The 25,788-nt window shown below is 44.7% G+C and overlaps 1 protein-coding gene across 1 annotated transcript; it reads right to left on the bottom strand.

Annotated features, from left to right (window-relative positions):
• Positions 1-11,685: 11,685 nt before the first annotated feature.
• IYD (iodotyrosine deiodinase) lies at positions 11,686-25,283 on the bottom strand. The gene is made up of 5 exons (XM_081093600.1): positions 25,054-25,283; positions 17,670-17,861; positions 15,652-15,811; positions 15,184-15,340; positions 11,686-13,318 (listed from the first exon to the last, which is right to left on the bottom strand). The coding sequence occupies exons 1-5, from the start codon at positions 25,229-25,231 to the stop codon at positions 13,136-13,138; spliced, it is 870 nt and encodes a 289-aa protein (XP_080949726.1). The 5' UTR covers positions 25,232-25,283; the 3' UTR covers positions 11,686-13,135.
• Positions 25,284-25,788: the final 505 nt, after the last annotated feature.

The raw sequence follows: 25,788 nt of genomic DNA, 5'->3' as shown, positions 1-25,788 counted from the left end.
ACATCGACCTCCCAAATTTCTTGCTCTGAAATGTTGACGATCTTTGCTCATTTTAGCTCTACGTGTGAAGCCTTGTCACGCCAACCTCTGGCTCCCTCTTACTTTCCCTGGGTCCTCCTGCTTCCTGTCCTGTGCTCTGAAGGCCACCAGTACCTACCTGCCCGAGGTTGTCGCCAGCCCCAAATGTCCACCACTCTGCACAGCTCCCTGCTCAGCACCTACACTCTCAACGGGTGGGCTCAGTGCCAGCCTCAGTGAAAGAGTCAGAAGAAACTCGGGGAAGAAAACGATTTCCGGACTTTATTTTTAAAGCTGCTTTGAAAGGACTGCATGTTTCATGTCCATCTAGAGCAGTGGTTCTCAACCTTCCTAATGCCGCGACCCTTTAATACAGTTCCTCATGTTGTGGTGACCCCCAACCATAAAATTATTTTCATTGCTACTTCATAACTATAATTTTGCTACTGTTATGAATCATAATGTAAATATCTGATATGCAGGATGTATTTTCATTGTTACAAATTGAACATAATTAAAGCATAGTGATTAATCATAACAGCAATATGTAATTATATATGTGTTTTCCGAAGGTCTTAGTCGACCCCTGTGAAAGGGTCGTGACCCACAGGTTGAGAACCGCTGGTGTAACACATGAGCACAAATTGCGCTTGCACCAATCAGCTAAAACCCTCAAGACTTATTGAATGATTTGCTGTTAACCCGTTGTTCTCGGGCAGTTAGCTTTTAAAGCTCGTGGGACTTGATCTTTTTGTTTTTAAAATATATTTTTATTGATTTCAGAGAGGAAGGGAAAGAGAGACAGACACATCAATGATGAGAGAGAATCACTGATTGGTTGCCTCCTGCACACGCTACAAGAGCTACATTGCAGAAACCTGGGTGTGTGCCCTGACCGGGATTTGAACCATGACCTCCAAATTCATAGGTCAACACTCAACTACTGAGCCACGTGGGCCGGGCAGGACTTGATCTTTAGTAAATCTCGTCTTTTAAATTTCAGTCTACAAAACCAGCTTGCTAGCGCCTGTTGGATTCATGAATCTGTTTCCACTTCACTATCTCTCTCAGCTTGATGTCAATCACAAATTAGAAAGGCATTTTTATTGTTCTTTGGCCAATTCATTCTTACGAACCATATGGGAAGTTTCTCTTGTTGTATGTAGCACTGTTATAGCATTAAAATACCTGTTCACTTGCTTATCTCTCTATTAAATTGGACTCTCTTTGTTCTTGTCAGTACTGGTTACTCAGTAAATGTTTGTTGAGTCGAGTTGAACTGACTCTTAGATGCCAGCTTAGAGCTTTGTTGGTAGAACCACTTGCCAAACACATGAGACACCTGTCTCTTGCTAAAATCCTGCTAAATGTTTAGCTATGTGAAGCCATGGTCAAGAAAAAAAAATTAAAAGAGCTGTTCTTGGTTCATTAATACCTTTTGCATAGCTAACAATTCACTTCCTACACCATCTTCCTTATTAATAGCTTATATTTTTTTAGCCTTTTATATGTGCTAGTATCTGTACTAAGCATTTTATGTATATTATCTCATCCTATTCTTAGAGCAAACCCAAGATACACAGATTAATGCTGGTAATTGATAACCTTCTTTCAGAATGAATTGAGACCAAGCAGGGACTAGTAAGGCCTTACACATTCATTTCTAACGCTTTATTTGTTGTACTTAAAACAAGGCTGCAGAATTATAAACTGTAAATATTCACTAATTTGAAAGGCTGGATTCATTTTGTTTTTCTGTTCTCTATACTTGCCTGCATTTTTCAAGTTACCAAACGAATATTTCAAAGAGCAAATCCACAGATGCGTGGACATTTAGATGCACGGGGAACTGCTGGGGGCGCCATTCTTTCTGACCTGGCTAAAGGAGGTGGGTCAGCAGATTTTACATTGCATCACAACACATTCAAGACATGTCAATAAAACATTAAAAAAATCACTTTGGAATGGTCACAATATTTCTCATAGATTCTTCTAGAAGACCAATTCACCCCACAGCACTGAGGTGAGAGAATAACCAGACTTCCTTTGGGTCTGTGGATTCCTATCAGTAGCTCCAACAATAAGCTTCTATTTAAAGAGTTAGGCAGGGATATTAGGAAATGAACTAATAAAAAATCATAGTGCTCTGCAAATTTACTGCACATGTTGGCAAATAGGAGGAAATAAAGCAAATGGTTAACAATAATTATTTTTAAGTTACAAGATCAGGGTGTGTGTTTTTTTCACACTCTTCTTATATGTTCCAAATTTTCCACAGGAAAGAAAAATAAAAATTTATTTTTATATATCCTCCTTTGTCTTCCAATGTTTTACTGTTCACCCTAGACTCTAGGACTCTAGGTCCTAGAGCAGTGGTTCTCAACCTTGGGTGCACATTAGAATCACCTGGGAATCTTTTTAAAATCCTGATTTCTGGGCCTCATCCTCAGTTTCTTTGTTACTAATGTTGTGGCCCCACCCCATAACAAAGAAGCAGAATTTCCGGAGGATGAGGCCCAGAAATCAGGATTTTAAAAGGATTCCCAGGTGAGTCTAACGTGCACCCAAGGTTGAGAACCACTGGCCTAGATGTTTGCCCGAATTCACAGAGTGCTCCCCTTTAACACTGAAAGCTGCAAGTACTCTAGGTAATTAGGTGCCCCAGATGCTATCAGTAAGGGCATCCAGGCTCACAGCTTTCTGCCTGAAGAACATCAGGGAGCAGTCTCTCTAACGCTGGCTTCGAAACGGACAAATCTTCTGGTAATAGGCTGGCACATGGCCCACTTTTTATGATCGATCATAGAAATATGGCTGATGAAAAGGAAAGTGACATTTTAAATCATATCTATTTGTATGTAAGGCTCAGAGCTGTTTTAATACCTCCGTATAATTCATCATTTTGAAGTGAGCCATTTATCTCAATGGCTGTGATCTATAGCTTTTTCCACGACTGATGGGCTACATGTCATAGTACAGTGGGCTGAGACAGCAGCTGTAAGTGATGAGCAAACACTGACGTATTCCTTAGAAATGTCTTTCCACACTCACAGTTTTTAAGAGATCTTATGTTGAGATAACAATGTAACGTGATCATCTTAAATTCTATATCTTTGCACCCAAGAATGCTGGAAGAAGGGAAATATATTATTAGAAGTTGCCTTTCTTATTGTTCTTAACTTTTCTGTTTTTAGTTTGTTATTAAACATGTTTCAATAGTGTCAACTGCCTTAAATCTTCATTAAAGTAGACATTCAAAAAATAAGTAAGAGAGAGTCATGCATTTAGCAAATACTCATATTTCAACAAGTATGGACGTGGCCATGAAACCTAGTGTTTGGATATTGAAGTCTTAAGGAATGAAAGCTTTGATTTTCCTGTTCACTTAGTTTTAATTAGTAGATATCTGCCGCTTTTAAGCTTTATTTTCTCTGCAACTACTCCCCCACCATTTTCCCTTTCCAGGTCACTGCCAGAGTTCACGCTGAACTGCTCTACTTTCTGCCTGTAAGCTAGGAAACTCTGAGGTCTGCTTTCAACATGGGAAAAACCCCTCATGCATGGATCAAAACTGGCAGAAGTTAAATCACTTCATTTCCTTAGACCTTAATTAAGGGGACTGCAAAAGTGTTAATTTAATTACACTTAAAAACCTAATTGAAAATCAGAAGTCCACCAACTTCTAGGTACACAAAGAATTTGTAAAAGGAAGAAAAAAATGTGGTTTTAGGCTGCTTTTAAGTTAGATTCCATTTTAATTTTATGAACTGAATTATTGATACTTGGGTGGTCTCAAATATTTGATATGTTGTGTGTGTGTGTGTGTTGTTTTGTTTTAGTGGTTAATATGTTGAGTCTGAGGCCAGAGAGCCTTCCGGGATCACTAGCCCAATTACTATTCTTTCAGAAATTAATTCTATAACTTTAAAAGGTAAAGAAGGAAGACCATACAGAGCCTAGTGGGGCAGCTCAGGCGAGAAACCAACTTGCATGCTTTGGACAAACAGGCCAACCTGCCATTTAAACAGTGTGGGAGCCGCATCTAACTCTGCACTGTCCCTGCAGGTGGCGTGGACTCACAGGCCCTGTGGCCGGTGGGGGTGGCCACCGCACAAGCTGACCCCCAGAACCCTAACTCTGCAGGTGCAGCACCTCACCCCTGGTCTGTGCTGGGGCCCCCGCGGAGCCTGGCAGCCTGGGGAATGCCATCCTGAGATGAGAGAGGGGCTTACTTTGTCTTTCGTCCTTCCTGCTGCTGGTTTAATTGGGTCCTAACCGGAGGACATTTGTCAGGATACCAGGAGAGCACTGACTTTCATTGGTGGAAATAGTATGTGTTTGATTAAAGGCTAAAAATGATGCTGCCTCACCTCCGAGCCTCAATATTTCCATGGGGGGGGGGGGTGCAGGCTTTCCATCCCGGAGCTGCTGGAAGACACCGGGGAGCCCAGGGCCACTTGGGAATCTTCTCCTGCTCTTTGCCAGGCACTGTCCTAGGCCCTAAGTGTGTCAAGTCCACAATCCCTACAATCCCAGGAGGTAGGACCACCATGATCATTTCCAGCTTCCCGCCCCTGAGGCTCCCGATGGTGAGGTCGACACTTGCAGGGAGCACAGGGCTGACCTGGAACTTGGAGGGAGGAGGCCTGGCTCCAAGCTCGCCCCCACCGGGCCCACCGAGCCCACCGCGTCTCCAGTAAGATGGGGACATTCGCGTGCGGTCTGTGTGGCGCCTTGAGGTCAGGAAGGGAAAGGCAGAGTTCCTCGCGGCTTTCAGGGCTACCCATAGTTTTGCCTTTTTAATTTTAAATGTGTGGTTTTTCTTTGCTAGATACATCTGGAAAGCTCCGGAAAATTTTCCCCTGTTCTTAAAACAAATTTTTAAAAAATAAAAAAAGCCTTAAAACAAAGATAGAGAAGGAAGGAAAAAAGGCAACTAAGGAGGGAGAAAGGAAGGAGGCTGAGGCAATGGCAATGGGAAGCATTTGTGGGAAGTCTGTTTGGAGGATGGGAGGAAGGACTAAGTCAGGTACCTCTGTCTCAGGTGGGGTCCTCGGGTGTGGCCGCAAAGTCCTGGGAAACCAGCAGCTCTTTCAGCTCCGCTTCCTCCAGGCTGAGCCTCTCCCACCCTCCCGCCCGGGCCCCGCCCCCGCCCCCGCCCCAGAATGGAGGGGGTAATGTCCATCAGCTGTTGCCGCCTGGTGTCCTTTGGGTTTCCAGGGCTCCCATCACCTGCGCGATCAGTTTCTTGTTTTAAATCCCTTTATGGAAATGCCTAGAATGCTATCTGATCACTTGGCTGGACCTAATACATCCTGTAGCACCTTCCTTAGCCTGCGGCAGTAGGGGTGGCCTCCCTCCCTTCCAAGTGCAGAGAACGGGCCTTAGAAACGCCTTTCAATTCCTTTTCTAGTCCAAAAAATTTACAGAAATATAGTGTTAAGTCAGCCCAAATGCTCCCAGTTTGTGACCAGAAATGAAATTATAAATGCAGGATGCCAACGAGTGAAGAGGTTGCACTTAGTTTAACCTCATCCCACCCCTGCCCCTTCAAACGCTTACCTCCTCTCTGCCCAAAATTATGTGGGTTTTGTTGTAGCTGATTTATCTAGCTACTAAAGCTAAGAGATTCAGACTCTCCTCTTTTTTTCAAGAGTTTTCCACCAAAAAATGCAGAAATGGTTTTGGGGATGTTTCCCAACCACTATCCAGTGATATCATCAAATCACAGGGGTTCGCTGCAGTGTGCATCCTGTCAGCCAATGTTGACCAAGGGCTTCCATGGGCCAGGCCCTGTGCTAGGTGAGGGCGTAGAGCTGAGCTAGACTCAGTTCCTGCTCTCCAGATGCTGAGAGTCTAGTGGAGGGCTGACCTGAGGAAGAGGATGGCAGGTGCCATGTGAGAGGCCCCTGTGGCTGCTCAGGAGAGAGGCGAGCCCAGCCTTGATCTTTCCTGGCAGAGTCAGATTAGAGAATCTGGCGAGACTTCTTCAACAAAGTGACAGAAAGTTAGGCCTTGAAGGTAAAGCCCGGAGAAGTCTATGGGAAGGTATTCGGGGTCTGAGCAGAAAGGGCAACCGTGGGGATTAAGGGGTGCAGAAGATGGTCCATGTTGAGCAAGGGGGACCCAAAGTGGGGAAGGCTACCATCTCAGTGATGGTCAGACACCCTGATGCTAGAATCATCTTGTCTTTCACACACACATTCTCTCCATTCTCTCTCTCTCTCTCTCTCTCTCTCTCTCTCTCTCTCTCTCTCTCTCTCGTCTGGTGGAACTGGCCCTCAGGGCCTAGGAGACACTGTGACCGCCTGTGACTCACATCCACATCCCCTCCCTGTGACTCCCTGACCTCAGCCCACTCTTCCCGCTGCTCTCCTTTCTCCAGTTGCCTTTCCTCAACCCCACCTTGGGGGTTTTATTTTCCATCCCTTTGGTGGCCCTGCTGTTTGCTCGCTAGCTAAATGATTTATACATTCCAGGCTGGATCCAAGACCATGTGGGATGAAAACCAAACGCAAATTGACTAAGGAAAGGCCAGAATAAACACAAACTTAAAGGCCTCAAACTAACAGTTTCCAAGGCTGTGTATCCGTCTGAGCTGTCCGCTCCCGCTCTCCAGCTCCCTCAGAGCTGTCCTCACAAGGTCTGCCAGGCGCTGGAAGAAGGTCCCTTGGCGTCCCTTCTTTTCCTTTTGAAGATGAATGTGGTCTCAGGCTTCCACAGGGAGCCTCTGCTGGGTCGGCAGTACCTCTGCCAGTACAGTGGCCTGTCTCCCTGCCCGCCCCCCCCCCCACACACACACACACACACATACACTATCCCCCCTGTCATCCTAGCAGCTCTGTCCCTACACTCCTGGGTCAGATTTTCACCTTCTGAAGGATCTTCAAGAACCACACCTCCCACCTCCAGAGGAGCGTGCATCTGGCCCACAACAGCGCAGGCAGAGACTCTGGGAGGGACCCTGGTCATCACTGTGATCTCATTCCAGACTTTCTTCCTGGGACAGGACCTTGGACCTGGGATATATTTACAATAACTGCTTCCTCCTAGTCAGGCTTTAGGGAGTCAGCACTCTGGGCTCCAATCCCAGCTTTGTCACTAAAGATAGTTTGTAATCCTGGGCAAGTCACCATAGCCTCTAAGTACCTATTCCTTCAGCCATTCAACAAATATTCATGTAGCAGCCACTGGCACTGGGGGTATAGAGATGCACATGATTGAGAAGATGTCTTTGAATTTACAGTCTGGTCGTGGGAGGTAAGTGAGATTTTTAAAATCATGGCGGATGGGGAAGAGAACTTTAAGAAAACAATTTGATAATATTAAGAAAAGTTGAAATATGAATGCCCTTTGATCCAACAATTTTAAGCCTGGGTAGGTACTCTAAAAAAATTCTCATACATTTACACAAGGAGAAAACAATAAAGATAAAAGAATTTAAATGTCAACTCAGAAGAGAATGAATGTGTGATATATTCCCACAATGGTGTCGAGCAGTGAAAATGAATGAACCCAAGCTGCACACATCAGCATAGCCTGTCTCACAAACATGATATTAGCTTAAAGCAGTAAGGAGCAGGAAACATGTGAAGTGTAATGTCATCTATGTAAAGTTAAAACATGCAAAATAACATTATATATTATTGAGCAGCAGCGGTATTTTTTTAATGAATAGGAATGAATAACGCCAAATTTGGGTTGGTGCTGTCCTCTACAGAGGGAAGGAAGAATATGGAATATGGGACATCAGCTGTACTGATAATGTTCTTTATCTTAACCTCAGTTGTGAATACATAGCTACTTACTGTAATGTTCTTTAGAACGTGTGTGTATTTTAAATGTTGCCTTGAAATTTTTTTTACTTTATTAAGGGTTAATATGTGCTATGATGTGATCAAGAGCGGCTGGCATGGGGCTATTTGGATTGAGCGGTCAAAGAAAGCTTCTCAGACAGATAGCAGTTGAGCTGAAAACATGAATGACATGAAGGAGCCAGCCACGACAACATCTGGGGGAGGAGCATTACAGGTAGAGAGAAATTTCAATGCAAAATGTCAGGAATTGTGAAGGGTCTGAGGTTGTACATTGCCTGCAAGCTAGCAAGGTAGCCTGCCATTTTTGTGGGAGCTGGCAGGAGACACAAGACATCTGGGTCAGAGCAAGGGATTTTATTATTCATGCCAGCAGGCAGCGTGAACTTCATGTTCACATGGGTTCTCCATGCTCCCTTCCCAGGGGCACTGTTCAGAGGTCAAGTCAGTAAGACGTGCTGGTGGATTTGGATGCGGGAGATAAGAGAACGGTAGAAATTTAAGGTGCTTTCTAGGTGTCTGGCTGCATCCACAAAAGAACAAATTGAGGGTCGAGGCAAGGGAGGACGAGGACACCTAAATACTACTTTGAGCATGTAACCCTTGAGATGCCTAATGCCTATCTAGGTTCTTAGAAAACAGTTGGGTGCAAGCATTTGCAATTTAAGGGAGGGATCGCTGCTGAAGGAATAGACCTGGGAGGCCCTGTGGGATGACAAGTACTTAGAGCCCTGAGATGAATGAGGTCTCCAGAGAATGCTTTCTGAATTCACCAGACTTCTCGGCCAGTGGAATCACCTGGAGTGCTTGTGAGAAACAGACTCCCAGGTCCCGTTCAGATCTCGCATTCTAAAACTTCATGATCTATCTAAAGTTTTTGCATAAATTCTTTCGCCAGTATTTATTGAGTGCCTGTTCTAGTTCAAGAACTGTGCTTGGTGGTGATGGGTGGAGCTAGTGCAGCATTTTGTGGTCACAAAGAAAGACCAAGGGAACACTGAGATCTTGGCAGATTTCCTGGAACCAATGGCCCCGCATCCAAACTTGTCATTATGAGGGAAAATAACCCCCTATTTATTCTATTTATTTAGTCCATTATATTGGGGGGGGGGGAGGTGTTGCTTGTTTGTTACTTTCAGCCAAAAGCATTTTAACCTAATACACATGTTTTATTACTACATTTATAAATCTAGTAAATTTAAATAAAGCAAATCATTATGATTAATGTTTAATTAACTCAAGTTGAGTAGGCTAAACTCCCTTAAACCATCATTCTCATTTACACACATCACTTATTAAAATCTCTTAGACATTTTAAATTGCTTGTATAGACTTAATAATAGTTGAGTTTCTGGTTTAACACTTCAAATAATTGACCTGGCAAGTTTACAACCAATTAAGCCAAAATGTTCTCAGATATTTAAACATCTCTTCTAAATCTAATAAGTTAAACTTACAAATATCGTGAATGTATCCTAAAACTATTAAGGAGCTCAGTCAAGTTTTCTTACATCTTCCAACTTAAAATCACAAGCCCAAAATCAATTTCACGTTTTAAATCAGAGTCATATGTTTCCACTTAAAGAATCACTTAAATAAGAAACACACGCAAGATTATTCCTAAGCTCAACATGAAAGTACCAATATTACGGGTCTGATTTATTTTATCATCGCCATATTTAATTCTAAACATTCCCAGATGCGGAAAGTCACTTACTCAACGAGGGAGCAGATTTTTTACCTCAAAAGAGTCAGAGTTACCGGGTCAGGAACTCATGACCACAATATGGTGAACGTCTCAGATAAGCTGAGGTCCCTTAGGAGCAGAGTCAGAAGGCATGTGAGCGCCCTGACCCTTTCTGTGGTCACTATGACAACAGAGGACATCCTTCCATGGGCTTTGATCTTAGAACCTTAATTCCAGTCTCCTCTTCACTATTCTTCTGTATTTTTTAATTATTAGGAGAGATGAAAATCAGCAGCTCCAACTCCACCCAAGTGAGCTCACTTCCGTTATTACTTGATTGACTTCTATGCTCTTTGTGCTCTGCAGACATTGCTAGCATATTTCCATGCTGCTCTAAGGGAACGTTAAGGCTGTTGGATTTAATCCTGAACAATTGGCCCCATGCCATGACTCTAAAGTCATGATAATGACAAAAACCATTCCCCTTCCTTGGGACTTGTTAGGAATTCCCCAGATAGGATGATAGCATCTCCCATTTCCTCACAACTACTGTATTTGCCTCGGCAGCATCTTGGTTCCAGGTGCTGCTGTTCACCCTCCAGTGTTGCCTGCCCGGGACATCCTGTTCATTAGCTAATCTGCCTCAGGCTCAGATGCATCAGCCCCTTCTCCACACTAGGGTGCGGGGAGTCTCCTTACCATCCCCACCTCCGTTCTCTGTAGTCACCTCTCTAGCAGGTAGACAATGGCCTCCTGTTGGACTTCCTTTTTTCTTAAAGAAAATATTTTTATTGATTTCAGAGAAGAAGGGAGAGGGAGAGGGAGAGAAAGAGAGAGAGAGAGAAAGAGAGAGAGAAAGAAACATCAGTGATGAGAGAGAATCATCGATTGGCTGCCTCCTGCACGCCCCCTCCTGGGGATGGAGCCTGCAACCACGGCAGGTGCCCTGACCAGAAATCGAACTGTGACCTCCTGGTTCATAGGTCCAAGCTCAACCACTGAGTCACACGGGCCGGGCTGCCCAGCCTTCCTGGTGTGGGAGTGAGGGCACCAGGCAGCAGAGCTGGAGTAGCATCTGTTTTAGACTCGTCACTGTGTGTAGGTAAGTGTGGACTAAAACATGACAAGTATCAATAGTAGCAACAACAGTACTAACCCTGAAAGCTTACCGTGTTCACCACCATATGCTAGGTCAGTGGTCGGCAAACTGCGGCTCGCGAGCCACATGCGGCTCTTTGGCCCCTTGAGTGTGGCTCTTCCTAACTTAGGAGTACCCTAATTAAGTTAATAACAATGTACCTACCTATATAGTTTAAGTTTTAAAAATTTGGCTCTCAAATAAATTTCAATTGTTGTACTGTTGCTATTGGGCTCTGTTAATATTTGACTAATGAGTTGGCCAACCACTGAGCAAGGTGAATCATGTTCAATCGCCTCAGGAACGCTGAGATAAGTGCTACATGTATCCTCATTTTACGGATGAAGAAAATGAGGCTTTAAAAGATTGTCTTCCACAGCCTCCAGCTGGCGAATGCCAGAAGAAAAACTTGAATCATGTCCATCTGTGCTGTGCTCTGGGGACCGCATTAGTTTTAATTCCATCCCCCAGAGAGAAAGCTGGCTGCAGCACGTCCCCAAGTCGTGTCTGTACCTCTGCTCGGCATCTGACAAATCAGGGCTGTTTCCGGCCTTGGTGATCTGGAGGGTGGCCAGCCCTTTGCACTCTTTTCCTCGAGGGCCCCTAACTCCTGCGCACTCTAGACTTTTCTTTCCTCCCAAGTGGCTTTGTACTTGAATGACTGTACGTAGACCCTCTCCACTCCATACCCCAAAGGCCAAGTTCTCAGCCCACCTGAGCACAGTGAGTTAAAACCACCAAAGAGCTCCCTGGGCACAAATAGTTTCTAAACATAAAAAATAGAAGTTTATTTAACTTCAATTTTTTGCACTGTGATGCCAAAGTGTGTTTATTATCCTGATATTTGAAACTAATAGTGTCTTTTTCCCATTAAATACACTATGAAGTGCAGTGGTTAGATTCCCATTCCAGCCTATCTAGGTCTAATAGCCATATGTACTATGAGCCAAGCTCATTTACAATAAAGAATACAGGACAAATACCTATCACAAAACTAATGATTTTTTTTTAACAAAAAGAATAGAAATAAAAGGCAAGTTTGTATTTATTAAAATGTATAGACTTGGGGGAAAGCATGTTTAAAGGAAAATGAAGATAGGGATGGAAGATTTGGGAGATTCTAAGAGAGACTTCTGGGTACTTCAAAGGACTTCGGAGGTGGAGAGCTTGGGTACTTGTAATATCTAATTATATGTCAGAGGGGAAAGTCTCCCTTTTCTCTGACACAGAGTTGTTACCAGCTCTGACTCTCAACAGTGATACTTGGGCTTTTCTCGAGTCGTGTGACTCACAAGTGGCATGAAAAGAGGCAGGAGAGGTCATCCTGAGGGAACTGAGTGGGAAAAAAGAAAGTTGAGGGAGGGCACAGGAGAAGGGGATAAAGAGGTGAGTAGAGTTGCCTCATGAACAACTATTTGACCTATGAGTGTGCCTCTGAGTACAGTCCCCCTGGAAGGGAAGACGGGGTGACAGGTGAAAGACTGGCATTCCCAGCCTAGCACCCGGGACCCCATCAGCTCTGAGCAGCCTGACTGCTGTCTGAAGAGAAGGGATAAATGTGTTTTACGGGATGGAGTAGAAAAGAAGGGAGCCATGGTTAGTGCTGTGAGTGGAACACATTTCTCTTTAAGGAAAAAAAAAGTCCTGATTTGTAGTGTCTGCTGATTATGGTGGTATAAATGCTCCCACTGTGGGCATTTTCAAGCAACAAATAGTTTAATAGTAACTGGCTCACCAATTCTTGAATATTTAATAATCAGCTTCCACATGCTGATGTGAGCTGCTCCAATACACCACTCCAACAACAGACAGTGCGACTAACCACGTATATGTTCAGACAGTTGCCGATCCAACCTCCCTACTCAAGCCTGCACTGTTCTGCTCTGTGTGACATTTTAATTTTTCAGTGGTTAATTATTCAAAACTGACAGAATATTCATGAAATTCAGTAAAAGAGTATCTCAAAAAGCACATTCTTTGCCTAAAAACCACCAGAAACCCTAGGGGCAGAGGGCCATTTGATTCGTCTAAGTTTAAATTCAAGAATCATCACAGAGCTGGATTTTTGCGACTACATTACATTTTCTGATGACTGTGCTTTTTATGTGATTTTTTTTTTAAGTAAAAGAAAAAAAAAATCAGCCATGATTTTTTCTGGAACAATTTAAAACACTTAAACACCAGAGAGTGTTTTTAGTAAAATTGTAATCCATTTCCAAAGTGGGTGAGAAATGGAAGAGCGCATACCTGCTGATCTTACTCTGGGTTCCCCGAGTCACACTATCAGAAGCAGGGGTCTCAGACTCCAAGTGCTGGAGAACGTGGAAAGGTTTCTGCACACAGAGTGCCCCCCCCCCCCCGCCCGTGGCGTGGAGTGCTGGGGGACCTAAGCTCAGAGAAAGGGCAGCCAGAGACCCCAGAGGAGCAGGAGACGGGAGCAGCCACATCCCCTCCAGCATCTCCCTGCTGGTCTCCGGCCTACACAGTCACCATGACCTGATCCAGAGGTTTCCGTTTCAGGTCGGGCACCGTGGCCTCTTTGCTGGGGTACCCCACGGGCAGCAGCATCAGCAGCTTCTCATTTGTGGGGCGGCTCAGGAGCACCCTCAGTCGGGGGCCACAGTTGAGAGGAGTGGTGGTGACCGTCACCAGGCCTGCGTTCTAAAACGGGAGAGGAAAAGAGTACATGGAAACTTCAGCGGCAATGTCCGGCTCTGCTTCAAGGCTGGGGACATTGCAGTCCCCGTCAGACCTGCTTGTTCTTTCCGTCCCCGGACGTTGGGCAGCAAAGAGGCACAGGGGTATCGTGACTCTTGCCTGCTCTCCTCAATCCCCCCCAGCCCCCACCTTCTTTTAACCAAACAGTGGGAAGGTTCTTGAAGAAGAAAAATGCCAGTCTTACCTTTCCTTAAGCTTAAGAAATAGGAATGGTTATTATTTCATGGAAAGAATTTTGGGGAATCCAACTACACTAAAGGAATGACAAAAAAACCAAGTGGTTTCTATGATCCAACCATGGACAGAGCACTGTCCCCAGCTGATAACCCCACATCCAGTGAGAAAGGACCCAGCAGCCAAGGGGGGAGGCAGAGAAAATACTTCATCAACCTCTCCCCAAGCCCCCCAGATCATAAACAGCTGATAAAAACCATGTGTAGCCTTAAGGCACCTCCGCAGCTGGCCCTCTCCACCATTTGTCTCCCCTCCCCCAACCCTCCACCCCCCAGCCCCCACCCCCACCCCCGCGCCCACCTCCCCTGCTTTTCCAATCACCGCCAAGCCTGAGCCAGAAAGTTCTGGAACTGCCTTTGAGAGTCCAGCACAACTCGTCACTATGCCATCTGTCCAGATGGGGGCTTTGGGAGATGTCTCTTTCCTCCCTGGCAAATCAAGACCTGCACTCAGAATGATGCCTTCTGGAACGCTAGAGGGCAGCAAAGTCAACACTAAAGTGGCAAAAGGCTGCTGAGTCAAAGGCCTGGAGGCCACTTGTGACCTGAGCGCACTTCTCCCAGGACACCAGAAAATAATCTAATATTGTACATCAACTATAATTGAAAAATAGAAAACTATTTAAAAGGAAAAAAAGATGGATGGAGGTGCCCTGCGACACAGTGATTCCTGTATTTATTAGTGTACAGAATCAGGAGGGGGAAAAAAAAAGATTTCAGCTCCTTTAGGACAAATTTTCAAGTAATCTATTTCTCTTTTGTGCAACAATGACCATACTTTGTGAGGTGTTTCTGACGCGCAGACTTTTCTTGGAGATAGTGAAGAAGCCCACAGTGACAGTATGAGCACTCACTCTGATAGTCTTGTTGGCTTGACTTGTTTACTGGTTTACTGTCTCTCTCCACCCCAAGACCCCAATTCCCACCAGAACACACAGTTCATGAGGCGACTATTCCTGGGGCCTCCCAGGATCTGTCACAGAGAAGGAACTCGGAGGGGATTTGTTGAGGGAATGAACTGACTCAGGTGAAAGGCATACCTCAGCTACTCTGCTTCATGCTTAGTATTGCTCTAGCTACTAGGTAGATGGACTTTATTAAGTACATGAACATGTTTCTAATGCAATACAATGTAAACTCAACTTCTCAGGAAAGGAGCTCAGTGAGAGAGTCCCCCTTATAGTTTTGAAGCATTTCATCAGCGCAGACAACAGCAAACACAGCTAGGAAACCAGTCCCTGGAACTTCCAGGCTCTGAAAGTGTGTGTCTCCCAACACCCTTGACCTTCACATGTCACAGATGAAGGCAAACAGAAGGGCCTTTCTTCTGAGCCTGCAATGATGTTTCAGGTGAATTTCCAGGAAGAGTTCCAGCTCATTGAACCACTGTACTCACCCCGCCTGGTTTCAGAGTCAGTTTTCACATCAGAGTTACCTCCCTCGGGAATTCAACTTTACAATAACAATTTCCGAATGTCCCTGAACCAGAAAGGCAGCTGCCCTCTGTGCATACGGCCACCGCGTGGCCCCCAAGCATCACCTCTCTCTCCAGGGCCAGGTGGGAGGCCGACCTACCTGCAGGGCGGCGAGGAGGATGCCACACGCGATGGACACGCTGATCTCGTTGTAGTAGTGGACTTTCTTTTTGCCATTGGCGGTAAAACCGTGTACTTGTTTGAAAATGAGAATCAAAACGGGAGCTGTGTCCAAGTACTCTTTAATCCAATTAGTTCTGAAGGGGGGGAAAAGAAAGATATTGCAGAGAATATTTGCTCTTATGATTTTTTGTTCTTTTCACTACTTCGCTAATTTATGTTGCAAATAACAAGGTTTTGCCATGAGAAGACCAAAGCTAAGATTTGACCCAGACCTGATGTATATGCTCAAGGCAATACAGTGGTGAGACCGAGCCTAACTTCCATAATTCCTCACAGAGGCAGGTTCAAACATTTGAACACCTAAACAAAACCGGGAAACTGACGCCATCGTTGTTTCACTGTAAGAAGTCAAACCAAACATCCCTCACCCCTCCACCGTTTGTACCTCAATTTCTTCAGGTCTGTGACCCATCGTTGTCCCATCCTTTTCAGGTAGTTTATTTTCTCTTCCTCCTCAATGATCTCCCGGATCTGGTGCTTCATGTCCGGGTCCTTCACAACCACGAAGGTCCAGGGCTCTGTGTGGGCCCCACTGGGGGCTGTTCCTGTCCCCCATTAAAATCAGACATTAACACTGCAGGGAAATGTGAGACCGTGGATTAAGAATATAGAGGGAGATTCACACTTGCTGAAAATGAAGTTACCTCTTCTGGCAAACAGCGCTTGGCGGCAGCCCCTGGTGTGTTGCTGCTGCCTCCTTTCATTTGGCCTCACTGTAGGAGGCTCTGCATCCGCTGGTTGAGGTCAAGGCCAGTGGATCTAGGGCTGGAGGGACCTAGCACTGCTTCTCAAACTAAGTGGGAGAAAAATGTCCCTAGGACCTGAATCAGGACCACAGAGGGAACTCAGAGGGGGAATTGTGATAGCCCAAATTCTCCAAAATGTCATCTGTTTTGATATCCTTGAAAAAGGATGAAGTCATAAAGTTTATGGTAAAATATAAATGGTTAAGTTGCTTTTAAAACACTCCTCCAAAGGCAATGGAACTCTAAATTGTTTAGTGCCAACACCAAAGCTCTGAGTATGGACTGTGGGGCTTGTGGCTTCGTTGGGACACACAAGAACTCTTGGTCCTGGGTGCTCAGTACACACATCAGTGTGTCTTCTGCCTCTCACAGACTTCGGGAGCACCCAGCCCACACCTTGATCATCCCAGGGACCCCGACAAAGCTTCATAGTACATCTCGGTGCCCAAGGAGCTTGCATTTCCTTTTAGAACCCAGCCATGGCCGGGGCCAGCTTCTGATCTGGATCTGATCACCCCTCAGTCCTAGAAATGGCCCCACTGTTCCTAGACCACAGTGACGCTCTGGTGGGATATTTCAGAAGCAACTATTCCTTTCTTCCTACTGAGTAATTTAATGGCATAAACTCTACATGAGGGGGGCTCAGGCCTCCAGCCTTGACGACGTCCTTGTTTGCCACCCACGACTCCTCGTGGTAGAGGGGGCATGATTAAATTGTGAAATGCTTTAGCAAGTCAGAAGCTAAACATAAAGCACACATTTCTACACAGAGGGATTCCAGTTCAGTTTGTACCTATGTTATCTGCCTAATAAATATTTGCATCACTATCCTAAGAAATAAATTCATCCCTAATATTTTTAATTCTGCCAAATTTATCTAAGCATTACATGTGCACACACATATATAGATACAGATAATATACACAGAAGCAATTTAATAACTGCTATTAGTTAGATAAAGGACTCAACAATTTAGTGCATTTGTACTCTTAATTGAAATGAATAAAACTCCAATCACAGAAGACTCTCAAATAAGGGGCTTGCTCTTATTTCTCCTTCCACTTTCTTGTACTTCTCATGTTTGTTTGGTTTTTTTGTTTGTTTGTTTTTCTCTGTAGAGATAGCAATTTACATTGAAAATTAGTGTTACTTGTTTGGTTTATTTTGAAAATTCACACAAGTAAATTTGGTAGGTCATCAGAATATAGTGTTAGAGCATTGTGGAGTATGATATAAGAGACTTGGTTCCAAAAAGAGAAATATATAAATGAGAGAGAGAGAGAGAGAGAGAGAGAGAGAGAGAGAGAGAGAGGGAGGGAGAGAGAGGTGTTTTAAGGGGAGAAGAAAGAAAAATATCTTCCAATGTATAATAGTGTGTTCAGAAATTTTTGTTTTTAATGAAAGTTCATAATGCTCAGTCATTTCAGAAGTTTTGAACTATTGTCACATCTGCTCCCAAGGAGTTTCTAATAGGCAAACGTTTATAGAAAGTGGGAATAATTATGTTTCTGGCCGTCAGTCAGCACCTGGGTTAGACTTTACAGGTAAGCTTATCACTCTAGGCTTCCTTCACCGTGTTTGAGCTTCAACATTGCTCAGTATTGTCACAGCAGTAATGCAGCTGACATTCTCAAAGACCCAGTGTGCGATTACAGACCTGCTGTTTTGATGACATTCTCAATGACTTCCATTGGGACTTGCTCATTACTTATGAATCTCATTGAGCGTCTCTTATTGAGAAGCTCATAAAATTCCTGGGATCTCATAACCATTTCCTCCTCAGGATACCGGGTGTGGGAGAATGGGATGTGTTCAACACTTTCCTCGGACTCTTGCCACTCATCAGCATCTGCAAATAAGAACAAGAAAAGTAGCAAATTAAATGATCTCTCTTAGTCATCAGGTGGCCACTTGGGAGAAGGAGATAAAGTTCTCAAAACTTTATGAGCTCAAAAGCATCAACAAAAAAATGAGATGTATAGATCTACACAATCTTGACCTCTGATCTTGACAATCCTTTAAACTCCAGATTGGTTATAAATCAAGAAAAAGAAAAATTTCCCCTACACAAAGATGAGGAATGCAACTTTTTATTAATAGTGAACTAGCTAGTTTGAAAGACTCTCTCATCAGCTGAAAACCACTAGGATCACCCAATAAAATATTGTTACAAGTCCTTTTAAAATCACCGAATTGTTGACAACATAGTAAGAAATTCCCAGGCCAAAACTAAAGAGAAAATATGAACCTACAGAGGTAAAGCATCACAGAAGCTGTCTTTTCCCTAATTGTGTTTGTCAATCCCTACACATGTCAATGTCCATTTTTAGATTTCCAGGAATTAAGCGGGACAGAAATCAAAGCTCAGGCCCCAACACAGTGGGGAATCTCATAGTCTGGAACCTTCCCAGAAATGAGGAAAAATACCAAACCTACATACTTAAGAAGCCCAGTCAACTCCAAGTGGTATAAGAAAAAGAAACCCACACCTTTTGTGATAAAATATAAAATGTTAAAAGCAGTCAGAGGGGAAAATATTACCTTAGGAAGACTAATAAGAATAACTGAAATCCTAACAGCAACAAGAATAATTGCATCGAATACCAGTGGACTAAATGCTCCTGATACAGGCCAATGAGTTACATGTTTAAGCCCTACTGTGTTTTTTATTAGAAAGTATAGTTGACATACAATATTATGAGTTTCAAGTGTAAAGCATAGTTACTCTGAGGAATTGTACGAAGTGACAGACTTTTGTAGGCAGAAGGGAGCAGGAGCAAGGAAGTTGTTGTAGACAAAAAACTGGATTGGTAATTGCAAAGTTAGATTCTTTTAGGACATGGCAGGGTCTATCAGGCGGATGACCTCACTAGTGCCGATCAGGCGATTCCTGGTCAACTGGTTTATGATTCCATTTCTGGGGGATCTGAAACTGTAATTAGTTTTGGTGATGTGGAGCTTAGCACGTGTGACTCCAATTTGGGCCAGTTTTTTTGTCTTAACACATCTAGAACATAAGAATTTAGAGAGGTTGAAAGTAAAAGGCTAGAAAAGTTATACCATTCATCTCATAAGCATATCAATATCACATTTTTAAAAATTAAGGGTCACTTTATAAAGTTATTATAATATTAAATTATAAAATAATATAACATTACATATTATAATATTAATATTTAATTATATTAAATTATAAATAATAATTATAAGAAATTCTAAGAAAGCAATTTAAAATGTGCATGCAAATGTTAATCAATAGCAGAGTGAATAATTGTGATATCCTCTGGAAATGAAATATATACATGAAAGCATTTTATCTGAATGTGAAAAATGAATGAACTTCAGTCACATGCCTAACCTGGATGAATTGTACAAGTATAATGTTAAGCAAAAGAAGCAAGTCCAAAGAATTTTAACATGATGATTCTATCATTTAGGAATGCATACATAGGCAATAAATCTGTAAATAAAAGCAAAGAAATAATTCCCATACATTCAAAGTAATAACTATTTCTGTAGGGTCAGGAAGAGGTTGTTACTAGAAAGGGACATAGCGGGTTTTATGGAGTGCTAAAATTTTTTATTTCTTAACCTAGGTGATAATTATATGGATATTTGCTTTAAAATTATTTGTTAAGCCATTCTTCTATGTCTTATACACTTTTTCAATAAGTATATTACATCTCACAATTTTTAAAAATAAGAAGGCCATAGAAATTAATTACCAAAGAAATCAAACATGGATCAAGTGACAAGAACTGTGAAGTTAGAACATCTGAAGAAAGAGAGAAGACAGGCATGTTCTCACTGGGGTGAAAGTTTAAGTGGGTAAGGTCTAGTTTAAGTGGGTTAGATCTTTAGTGAGGAAGTCCTTGCCATGTTACTATTTTTCAAAGCACAACAACAAAACCAATTTTTCACATTCCTGTTCCATATTTAAAATATCAAGGCTTTCGAGAAAGATTTAGAGTTTGAAACACTCCAACGAGAACTGAAAGTGTGAACAAAACTGGCCATGGGTACTTCCTCTTCTGAGCAAAGAGCATAATCCCAATCAGTGGGAAGTACCACCCCCACACCCCGAAGCCCAGTCCACTCCAAGCGCTATAGCAACAACGCTCCCCCGAGTGTTCACTTTCCCTCCCAAAACTGTTGAGGGAAGAAGTGGAGACACAGTTTTAAACCTCCGATGGCTTTTCTGTGTTGCTGTGTCCCTGGCTCCTGGTTTTTCAAGCATAGGAGTGACTGTTTGCAAAAAGGAGCTGAGCTACCCCACCTGACAAAGTGAGGGGAATAGAATTTGGGGAGAAAAGCCCAGAGGCAGATCTACAAAATGAAGAATCAAAAGATCTTTGGAAGGAAAAAAAGGCTGCCCCCAACTAATACATTGGGTGAGTGGTTGGGAGGTGGAGAAATCACTGAAAAAAGGTGGGGGGCGGGGGGATGATTTCCATAGGCAAGTAGGTGTGAGTGGGAAGGGAAAACACTGACAAAAAAAGCAGGAAGCCATGGGCCTGAGGCTCAGTGCCACAGGTGGTCTCATGAGCCAGTTCTGGACTAGAAGGGATCAGTGGGAAGAAAAAAGGGGTCATCTGTAATACTTTCAACAGTAAAGATAAATTTTTTAAAAAGAAAGAAAATAGATGTCCAAGAGGCGAGATGTCACTTTGGGCGCCCTCACATAAAGATGAGAATTACCCATTAAAACAGAGGGAAGAGAGCAAAGAGATCCAGGGCCTGAGGGTCTGGGACATTCCAGGTGGAATTCAGGTAGAGGATTGACCTTCTCTGATACTAGCTCCCACACACTTCACTCCTAGGTATCTGGGGACAGGGAGGAGGAAGGCAGGAGGGGACTCCAATGAAGGGGGACTGACTCCAAAGGGACTGAGAACCCAGTTACAATACTAGCAGGTTCCACTTTGCTCACAGCTCTTAGTGAGAAACTTCTTTGGACATTTTGCTAGCCAGGGCAGTCTGGCCCGGGACTATACACATTTAATCAGAAGGCCCAGTTACTAACTTAAAAGGAAGTAGGTGAGAGGGGGGAATGGCGACAATCAGCTCTCAGCTTTCCAGCAAAAAATTCTGAATCAAACCCAGATGTCATCATCACCAACCCTGAACTTCCTCAAATGTGCCAATAAAGACTTTTAACACCAATGAGACTTCCTTCACCATTTGTTAGGCAGTCTGGCAGCCTCTGTAATCAGTACACAGTCAAAGAGCAAGACCATGAAATGCTTCCTGAACTGAAACATAAGTTACCAACTCTTAAGATCCATTCAACCAGATTTATAGAAATGGAAAGGCAGCTTGCAGGCATGACTTGGCAATTTCTGCAGCTTCTAAAGTCCAGAGTAGGTGCTCTCCCTGGAGTCTAGCAGAATGAAGAACTGGCCTAATCACTGCTGGCTGGATTGTCCTGCAGGGCCATCTGAGCGGTGCAAGGTGGGGAGGGGGCCGTGAAGGGGGGCTGCTGTTTCTGAAGCCTCTCCCAGGCCTGAAGGTCTGTGTCCCGCCGAGGGAAAGAGCCAGACTCAGAGACAGTACCCAGCGACCACCAGGGCATGAACCAACACAAATGCAAAAGGCACCAATTCTCTCTCCTTTCCCTTGACCTCTTGAGGGCCCCCAGGAAGGTGGTCCTCACCAAGAGGAAAGAGAACCACCTCTGGAAACTGCACAGCTGTCCTGCCTCCATCCTAGGCCAGCCCAGTCACCCTGTCGAGTCATTCGAGCTGTGAAGCCCGTGCATTTCCAGAACAAATGTGTGCTATTGCCGTCTGCTTTTTAATATAAGTCCTGTGCTCCCACACTTGGGGTTGGCTCTTGATACCAGGAGTAATTCACCTTTTATCGTTGCTTTAATGCCAAGGAACACAAAATTGCTCCGTAATTAGGTTTAATGGCCAGGTAATTCTAGGTCACGTCTCTCCTTTAATGCTTAACATGAAAGTGTTTTGTTTTGTTTTATTGCATTTCTACAGAAGTTTCTTTTGTGTTTTCTGATTTTACTCCAAAATTTTGGCAAGAAGGCCAAATATTTTCAAGCTATGAATCTACAGGCCAATTGGTGTCATGGCATCCTTGTTCCCTCCCTGCGAATTCTGGGAGCCTCGAGGAGCAATGTAATGAGGCAGAGGGAGATGGGCTAGCACCGTAGTCAGGTTCTGGAGGTGAGGTTGGGAGTGACTTCAGGGCTCAACACCTGTCCTGGTGAGCCTCCTTCCCGACCATCACTCTGACTCCTGCGTGGCCTCTCAGTCAGCTACCTCCCTAGCTGCGGTCTAGACTGACTATTTCACGGGCAGCAACAGGGGTGGGTGGGGGTGGGGAGTCTGGGGCACCCAGATGAAGAACCTTGACGAGAGCAACACTACCCTTTTTCTATTTCCATTTCCAGGAACGTCCATGAGTCTGTGACATTTTATGGGAGCACTCTGAGGCTCTTACTTTGAGATAAACACTGCAACTTCTCCTTAGACCTTGGCTACAGAAAAATAGGGAACTGAAAGTACTAGCAGGACACCATGCTTGACTTGTTCTCAGAAGAACTTGTGTCTGACACGACACAAAGGAGCAGGGCCCCTCTAACGGCCCACCGTTCCCCCACCCCCTGCCCACACACACACTGATTCCTGGTCTCTGAATGTGAACTAGGAATTCTCTGTGGGTCAGAGCTGGAGGAGGTTGGATTGGGACCCATACTATCCTTAACTCCCACTAGAATGGCCTACAACACTTATTTTACTGCTTTGTCCCTTCCTGCTAATTTTCAAAATGGTTTTGGCTGGTATCTACTTGCTGTCATCACAAATACCTCTGTGTTTCTTCAGTAATGGAACCCTTTCTCTTCTCCAATTATGCCCCTTCCAAACCTGCAGTGCCCGCAGTGGTCCCCTCTTAGACCATGGCCCCCCAGCCAGTGGTTAGGAGCTGGGACTTGGGTGGCAGAGGAGACTGAGTTTAAACATGAATTCTCCCCTACCCCCTGTGTGACCTCAGTTGTTCTCACTTGTGTAAACAACAAAAATTTCAACAAGAGACTGTGAACTCTTCATTCAGGGCGTATCTGCGCATGGCTGTTGAGGGGTCACTATGCATCAGATTCATTCCTCGGTGGGAGGACTAGAGAGTGAAGAGGTAGAGGATTTGGGGAAGAGAATAATCAGGTTAGAGAACCAGAACTGACCATAGAGCTTTGCTCTGTGTCCCTAACCTTCAGTCCCTCTCCCCCCCGCCACCCGAGGTATCCGATTCCCCACCAGCCTTATCAATCCCTTTTGTATCCCATAAACCAGTGGTTCTCAACCTGTGGGTCGCGACCCCTTTGGCAGTGAAACGACCCTTTCACAGGGGTCGCCTAAGACCATCCTGTATACCAGATATTTACATGACGATTCAAAACAGTAGCAACATTACAGTTACGAAGTAGCAATGAAAATAATTTTATGGTTGGGTCACAACATGAGGAACTGTATTTAAAGGGCCAGAAGGTTGAGAACCACTGCCATAAACTCTTAGGTCTTCAAATCCAGTGGCCTTTCCTCCATGCACTTTGCCTCTGAGCTCTCAGGGAAGTTTTAACCCTGCAGGCCATCTCCTGCCACCTCTCTTCTAGGTCATTCTCCTTTGCAAAGGCAGCCTAGCAAACTGGCTGTGTGCCTGGGCCCTGGAACCAGACCGGCCGGGTCCTCGCTCGAACACTACCTGCTCAGGTAGTGACTTAGCATATTTGAGTCTCAGTTTCTTTATCTTCAAAATGGGGGGGAAATAACAGTCTCTACTTCACTATGTTATTATGAAGACTAAATTAATTTACTTCATGTAAAATGTGACACTGGATCCCGTAGTGCTACTTGTAATTATTATTATTTTTTTAATATAGTTTTATTGATTTCAGAGAGGAAGGGAGAGGGAGAGAGAGATAGAAGCATCAATGATGAGAGAGAACCATTGATTGGGTGCCTCCAGCACGCCCCACACTGGGGATTGACCCTGCAACCCAGGCATGTGCCCTGACTAGGAATCAAACTGTGACCTTCTGGTTCATAGGTCAATGCTCAACTACTGAACCATGCCAGCCAGGCTTATTATTATTATTATTATTACTATTATTAATAATAATAAAATAATAAAATTCGTGCAATCGGGGGGTTGGGTCCCTCAGCTAGGCCTGCTCCCTCTCGCAGCCCAGGACTCCTCAGGAGATGTCCACCTGCTCCCCAGGGGAGTGGTCCTAAGCTGGCAGTCAGACATCCCTCTGGCAGCTAGGGAGCCCTCTGGGGATATCCACCTGCCAGCTTAGGCCTGCCTGCTCCATTCACCTCTTCCTTCCCAGGTCAGTCATACCTGACCACCCGCTCACTACCCCACTTCATTTCACCGTTCCCCGGATCAGTGCCGTCCTCCCACCTTCTCAGCATCTTTCCCAGGGTTTGCTCTTTTTGCTCCTCTTACCTGAGATGCCTCCTAACCCTTGCCAATCATGTCCTACTAATGTGACAAGCCTGGTTCATCCTTTTGCTAACTCCTCACCACACCCCCAGGCCTTCCCCAAACAGCTTATGATCAGTTCCACCTGGTTCATCTCTTCGTCACCCTCTGTTGCCTGTTTATTGCCGTGTCTGCTGAATAAGACATTCAGCTCTGAGGACAGCCGCCACTTTTGTCTCTAACCCACAGGGCCTGGCACAGTCAAAGGTAGCAAGTCCCTACTTCGAGGCCGCTTTTTAAATTTCAAAGTCCTTGACCAACACCTGACCACCAATCCCACGGCCACCCCCAGCCTGTGATGTGTCCCTTCAGAAAGGTTTCACCAACCACAGCAGGTGGGAGCCAGGAAAACGTCAGCCCTCCTGGCTTTTTACTCAGAATCCGGGAATAAAGGGGGGTCGGTGCCAGCAGGCGAAGGCTGACCACCTGAGAGGAACGCCCTGTCCCTGTCACTCATGAGTCTGTTAGTAACAGAGGTAGCTGTCCTGCCATCAGCCAGCGCCCATCACAAAAACGCCACACAGCATGGCCCACAGCTTTACCTTCTTCCACCTGCTGGAGGTCAGTGCTGTCCTTCAGGTCTGCATCCACCCAGGGCCGAGCCTCGGACCCGGCTCTCCCCTCCCCTTTCCTTCTCTCCACGCCTCTATCCGCATTTTTAAAGATCCACACGATCAAAACGCAGACAACTGCTATCAAGACCGGAGTGAGGGAATACATGCTCACAAGTCGGAGAATGGCGTGCGCACCTCCCCATGCTGGTATTTAAGTCAACAGAGGGAAGGCGGAGAGGAGAGGGAACGAGGGGAGAGGGCGTGCCTGGAGGAACCAAGTGAACTCCGGCTCTGAGCACTTACTTGCCAAGGAGCGAAGGTCACAGCTGAGTGGGTGGGTGTGATGTGGGTTTGGTAATGCACGGGTGCATTCACCTTTTTGAATTGTGTGCTCAATCAATGCATTCTTAGACAATGATTGCCAGGGTTGCGCTGAACACGGCCAGGCACCAGATCCTGCCAGCAGTGGTAGAGGGCATTCATCTTCCTCCCGGATGTTTTCTCTGAGAGCCGAGCTGTGTCTTCAATGTGCCCGGAGCTAGGAATCGCCTGGAGAACTCCTTTGTAATAGAGCCGATTTCCAGACACCAGCTCAGATCTGCTGGGAGAAAATTCCCAGGAGAGGAGCTCTTTCCATTTCTTCACAACCAACACAATCTCCATGGCCAGGCCTCCCACTCATGAAAAAAAATCAAGAGAGTAAAATTCTTCAAAGAGACTGTG

The sequence above is a fragment of the Myotis nattereri genome, assembly GCF_964212035.1.
Source record: "Myotis nattereri genome assembly, chromosome: 6".
NCBI classification, from domain to species: domain Eukaryota; kingdom Metazoa; phylum Chordata; class Mammalia; order Chiroptera; family Vespertilionidae; genus Myotis; species Myotis nattereri.
This window is presented reverse-complemented; position numbering and strand designations above follow the sequence as displayed.

Bases quoted from the DNA above. Each gene is read 5' to 3' on its own strand.
- IYD (XM_081093600.1), bottom strand. From the start codon at position 25,231: ATGTATTCCCTCACTCCGGTCTTGATAGCAGTTGTCTGCGTTTTGATC. The intron at 17,862-25,053 runs GTAAAGCTGTGG...TCTTATTTGCAG, and splicing joins CCTCCAGCAGGTGGAAGAAG to ATGCTGATGAGTGGCAAGAG. The intron at 13,319-15,183 runs GTAGGTCGGCCT...CTCCCGTTTTAG, and splicing joins TCCTCCTCGCCGCCCTGCAG to AACGCAGGCCTGGTGACGGT.